We start from the raw sequence: 5,304 nt of genomic DNA, 5'->3' as shown, positions 1-5,304 counted from the left end.
GGAAACCAATAAAAATAATTGAGAAACAGAACTAAAGAAAATATTTTTTTCTCCCAATAACTTTTTATAAAATTACAAACGTTTCTATTTTTAAAGAAACAAGAAACAGCACCTGTGCTTACTAGACATGTTCTAATGCTTAAGTTAGAAAACATACATGTGCAATAAGAGCTAGAAAGTTTGAGTATTATCGTTGACTTATATTTTTTTAAATAATCATGATGTATTTATAGATATAATTGACTTATAACCTTTCTCTTAGGGTATGTATTTGCATTAGACTTATCCTTTCTAGGGTTAACCTTTTGCTATATTATGGGCTTAAGATAAACCCTTGGATGAGGCATGTTCTAGTAGACATTTTGTCAATTTTTCTGATCGGACATGCTAGTTTAGGCCAAGTCCGTGCAAACTAATACCTATCACTAGGTCCATTTTGATCATATGCCATGTTGCCACTTCTGACTCAAATTATATATTATCTTCTTAACTTCTGTTATCTCTTGTCTATAAATGTCAATATTATGTCTCACCATCGGTTCCTTGTAACAATATTTATCCCAAAATTTATCATCACATTATACCCCATAAATCTTTCGTAAGAGATATTATCCTAGAAAAGTATGCCTATAGGGTTGGAAAATCTTTCTATTAAGTAGGTACAAAAGTAGTGAAATAAAATTCAAATTTATATGTTTACTTGCATGGCCAATGTAACAACAAAAAATAATAATGTAGAAACATGGTCTATATTAAATAATAAATAGAGTAAAATAAATCAAAATATTTATAAATATAGCAATATTTTACTTTTTACTTACGATAGATCGTGGTTGACTAATTTCTATGTTTTAATAGGTCTATATATAATAATTTAAAGATAATAAATTGTGATATTTTGTTATATTTATAAATATTTTTAATCACATTTAAAACAAATTTCCATTCACTCCACTAAACTATGAATTTCATCCTAATTACCACTGCAAAATGTAACAAAAAGTTCAAACCAATGGGGAGAGTTTATGTGTATACTCATCCCCATAAACAACCCCATCCATTGGAAGAACAATTATGGATTTGTGATTCATCATTCCCCACTACAATAATTTTTTTTGTGATCCTTTTTAATTAGAATAATAATGCTTGTTCCATTCATAATTGTCCACTGGGCTAGCCTTTCGTTGTATTTTGTGTGTATATATACCCCTTCATTCTAGCCCAACTTTGTCAAACAAATATATATAGTCGAATTAAAGTAATCAAAGGATGAAAGAAATTGTGTTGAGCATCATTGTAGCCTTCTCACTCACCACCCAACTTGCCATCGCAGTGCCCCCCAACTATGGATATGGAGTTGGATATGGAGGCGTCCCTGGAGCCACACATCTTGTGGGTCGAGATGGATTGTGTTTAGAGATGTCTCCATGGTACAAACCTGCAGGTATTAATTTTCCAACTCGATTATCACCATGTGACGAGAAGAAACAAACTCAATTATGGACGATTGTCGGAGATGGCACAATTCGACCCATGAATGATAAATTTTGCTTGGCTGCTGAAGTTTTTTATGGGGTCATAAATAAAGCAGTAGTAAGTGAGTGTGGTAAAGTATCAGATCCTAACAAGAAATGGACCCAGAAGAATGACGGAACCATAGCCCTCGTCGATTCAAGAATGGTTCTAACAGGAGATTTAGACTATGTGACATTGCAAAGTAACAAATATACACCATCACAAAGTTGGGAAGTCACGGAAAGTTTAAACTCAATGGTTGCAAACATCGAATGGCTTAACAACTTGTGTTTGCAATCCACAGACGATTCAAGTCATGTGGGATTGAATGGATGTAATACAGACAATAAGTACCAAAGATGGGCATTGTATGCAGATGGAACCATTCGACAACATGTGAACAAAAACTATTGCTTGACTTCTGACCAAGATTTTGGTCGCTTTGTAGTTGTGTCTAAATGTGAAGACAAACCGCAACAACGTTGGAGTCTTGATGCTAAAGACTATACTATTGACCATCCCAACACTGACATGGTCCTAGATGTGTTTAGTGTGCCTGATTCTACTTTTCCGTCAGTACTCGTTACGAACCGTCGTGATGGAAGTGCTAGCCAAAGATGGACTATTATTAACTAATGAATCAGATAAATAAGATAGGGGAGATGTGAATCCACACGAACTCATGCATGCAAATGCCTTTCTACTTCTTTAACTCTCTTTCTAATGCTTAATGTATGAACATCAATAAATTAATAAGATAAGTGTGGATTTATGTGTTTAATTCTCTGGTGATCAAAGATATTTCGTTCCATACTAAATTATGAGTGAAGGTAAAACCGTAAAAGTATTAAGCTTTAATGTTTGCAATAAATAAATATACCACCACACATTATAAAATCAAGAGCTCAATTGCTTCATCTAGCATGCTTATTTTGAGAAAAAAAAAAGATTAATTGAGTGATCAATATCTCATACCATTGGTGGATTAGAACCATTTGTGGATTATGTGAAGTGCATGAAATAAAATGAAGCTATGGGAAAGAACCATTCATGGATAAGTGATAGGTGTTTTAAAAACTAAACAAACAATTTTGATTTGATAACTTCTTTTTTAGTTTTATATATTTTTTATTAAAAAATTAACTATTTTTACAATAATAAACTATCTTTTAAAATTATAATTTTTTCTAATAAAAATCAAAGGAAGAAAACACAAGAAAATTGAACATTTGTACTTTGAAAAGAGTTCCATTGCTATAATAGAAAATGATAGGAGACTCTACAAACAGTGAAAACCATTACTTGAATCAACCTAATGAATTTATTTCTTATAGGTGCTTGAAATGTCATCAACAATTGTTTTATTTTTAAGATAGGACCGAATATTGGAATATTAAAATGTGAATGTAAATAGTTCTAACTTTTAACTAGATAAAAGTAGTATATAAAAGTTATTAAAATTACTACTATCATCCATCATTAGTTTTCTCCTTCAATATAAAATTAATCAAATTAATAAAATATAGGATGTTTGCAAAAATAGTAAAAAAATTATGATAATAGAGTTCATGTCATTACATTTTCTAAATTGCAAAAGTGACAAATTTAAAACCTGATACCCCTTTGATAGTTGTTTGATAGTCATCTTTTAGCTTACTGATATATCTAATTAATTGTTATATTTATCATATTTTCAATATGCAAAAAAGAGGTATTATGAACTGTTTTTTTCTAAGTTTTTTTTTTTTGTTGTCGGATGAAGTTTTTCTTAAAATAATTATAAATTAATAAGGAGTGATAAAGATTAATGTTAAAAGCATGATGTAAATTTAAGATTTGCAAGACAAATAATGTATTTTGATCCCAATATTAGTAAATATCTATATAATTTCAGATATTAAGAAAAGAAAGAAAGAGAATGATACATATGGCCTGTTTTCAAAGTATTCTTTCTTTTACTCCTTTTCTAAAAGAAAACGGCCAAAGTGATAGACGAAGGAGACTAAACAAACCAACAACTTTTGAGATCCATTCCTATTTCTACTCAGTTGCTTGAGCTTCATTATTCCTTAATCCACCATGCAAACTCCTTACCCCAACCCCATTTCTCCCACCAAAACTCGTATTGGATGGATTGGCATCGGAGTTATGGGCGCCGCTATGGCCACTCGTCTCCTCTCCGCAGGTTACTCTCTCTCTATCTACGCTCGTACCCCTTCCAAAGCTCTTGATTTACAATCCAAAGGGGCTCTTCTTGTTAACTCTGTTTTACAATTAGCTCAGACCAGCGATATTGTTTTCACAATGGTGGGTCACCCATCAGATGTTCGACAAAATGTCCTAGACGAGAATGGGATCCTACAAGGCTTGAATCCTGGTGGCGTCATCGTTGACACCACTAGTAGCCACCCCGCACTTGCCCGCGACATATTTATCGCTGCTCGTGCAAAAGGTCGTGTTAAAATTTATTCCACTTAATTTACTAGAGTTTGATGGCATGACTGAAAGCTTAGCCGGATGAATTACTCTATGCTATGTTTAATCATTTAGCGATATTCTTGGCAGGTTGTTGGGCTGTGGACGCACCGGTGTCAGGGGGTGACATTGGGGCTAGAGATGGAAAGTTAGCCATTTTTGGTGGTGGAGATGAAGGGGTAGTGAATTGGTTATTACCTTTGTTTCAAGTGTTGGGAAAAGTAACATATGTAGGTGAAGCTGGGTGTGGGCAGAGTTGCAAGATAGCAAACCAGTTTGCAATTTCGGCGAATTTGTTGGGGCTGAGTGAAGGGTTGGTGTTTGCGGAGCGAGCGGGGTTGGACATGAAGAAGTTTGTGGAAGCTGTGAGGGGAGGGGGAGCATGGTCAATGGCAATGGAACTGTTTGCTGAGAGGATGATAGGAAGGGACTTTAGGCCTGGTGGGTTTGCTGAGTATATGGTGAAGGATTTAGGAATGGGTGTGGATGTTGTGGAAGAAGGGGAAGATGAGAGGGTTGTAGTGTTGCCAGGAGCTGCATTGACCAAGCAATTGTTCTCTGCAATGGTGGCGAATGGAGATGGAAAATTTGGCAATCAAGGCTTAATCTCTGTTATTGAGAGGCTTAATGGCAAGTGAAGTGAAGATTTGAGGGTTTAATCTCACTTTAATGTTGACGGTTTTAATACCAAGCTTAAATCATAGTTTGTTTTGTGGATTTGGCACTGAAAGAGGCTTAGGGTTGAAAGACAATGTCTCTGTACTTTTATATTTGTAACACTTTAATTAATAAACTTATAAGTAATGATTTGTAACGATGTAACAAGTTACTCTTCATAGTTTATAAATAAATTTGAGTTTAGAACCTCCATCAATCTATATATTTAATAAACTTAATCAAATCATAATAGTAACTGTTTGCGACAAAGCTGAAATCATTACGAATTTAAAAGTAAAGAGATTAAATTAATTCATTATTAAAATTTAAGAATTAAATAATCATAAATGATAAATTCTAGATGATTACTTTCATCAAAGGCCCAAGGATTTTTTCAATTAAGAAAATTACAATTGAATTTTAAATTTGAGCAATTGCCCTCAATCTTTATGTAACTTTTGCTGTTAATTATAAAACTTTACCATGACATTTTATTAGTGCCGAGATTTAATTACAACAATGGTAAGTTTAGAGATGTAGTTGTTGCAATTAGACATGCAAGGTTTCAATTAACTCTAGGTGGCTTTGTAATGGGTTGAATTACAATTTATTTCTTCCCACTTCTAATTAAAGTATTTAAGTCCATTAATTCTCATA

General features: G+C 33.2%; 2 protein-coding genes across 2 annotated transcripts; both read left to right on the top strand.

The window, feature by feature from the left end:
* The first annotated feature begins 1,244 nt into the window (after positions 1-1,244).
* Positions 1,245-2,296, top strand: XSP30 (nigrin b-like). The gene has a single exon (NM_001287474.1). It carries the CDS (start codon positions 1,270-1,272, stop codon positions 2,149-2,151), a length of 882 nt encoding a protein of 293 aa, NP_001274403.1. The 5' UTR covers positions 1,245-1,269; the 3' UTR covers positions 2,152-2,296.
* A 1,137-nt stretch (positions 2,297-3,433) lies between these two features.
* Positions 3,434-4,858, top strand: LOC101221094 (probable 3-hydroxyisobutyrate dehydrogenase-like 3, mitochondrial). Its single transcript, XM_004149921.3, has 2 exons — positions 3,434-3,967; positions 4,081-4,858. The coding sequence occupies exons 1-2, from the start codon at positions 3,595-3,597 to the stop codon at positions 4,626-4,628; spliced, it is 921 nt and encodes a 306-aa protein (XP_004149969.3). The 5' UTR covers positions 3,434-3,594; the 3' UTR covers positions 4,629-4,858.
* The last annotated feature ends 446 nt before the right edge of the window (positions 4,859-5,304 follow it).

Source organism: Cucumis sativus, chromosome 3 (assembly GCF_000004075.3).
Source record: "Cucumis sativus cultivar 9930 chromosome 3, Cucumber_9930_V3, whole genome shotgun sequence".
NCBI classification, from domain to species: Eukaryota; Viridiplantae; Streptophyta; class Magnoliopsida; order Cucurbitales; family Cucurbitaceae; genus Cucumis; species Cucumis sativus.
The sequence above is the reverse complement of the archived record's forward strand: the minus strand, read 5'-3'. Positions and strand labels throughout refer to the sequence as shown.

Coding starts and splice junctions, on each gene's coding strand:
- XSP30 (NM_001287474.1), top strand. CDS start 1,270: ATGAAAGAAATTGTGTTGAGCATCATTGTAGCCTTCTCACTCACCACC.
- LOC101221094 (XM_004149921.3), top strand. CDS start 3,595: ATGCAAACTCCTTACCCCAACCCCATTTCTCCCACCAAAACTCGTATT. Junction 3,968..4,080: donor TATCGCTGCTCGTGCAAAAG/GTCGTGTTAAAA, acceptor TATTCTTGGCAG/GTTGTTGGGCTGTGGACGCA.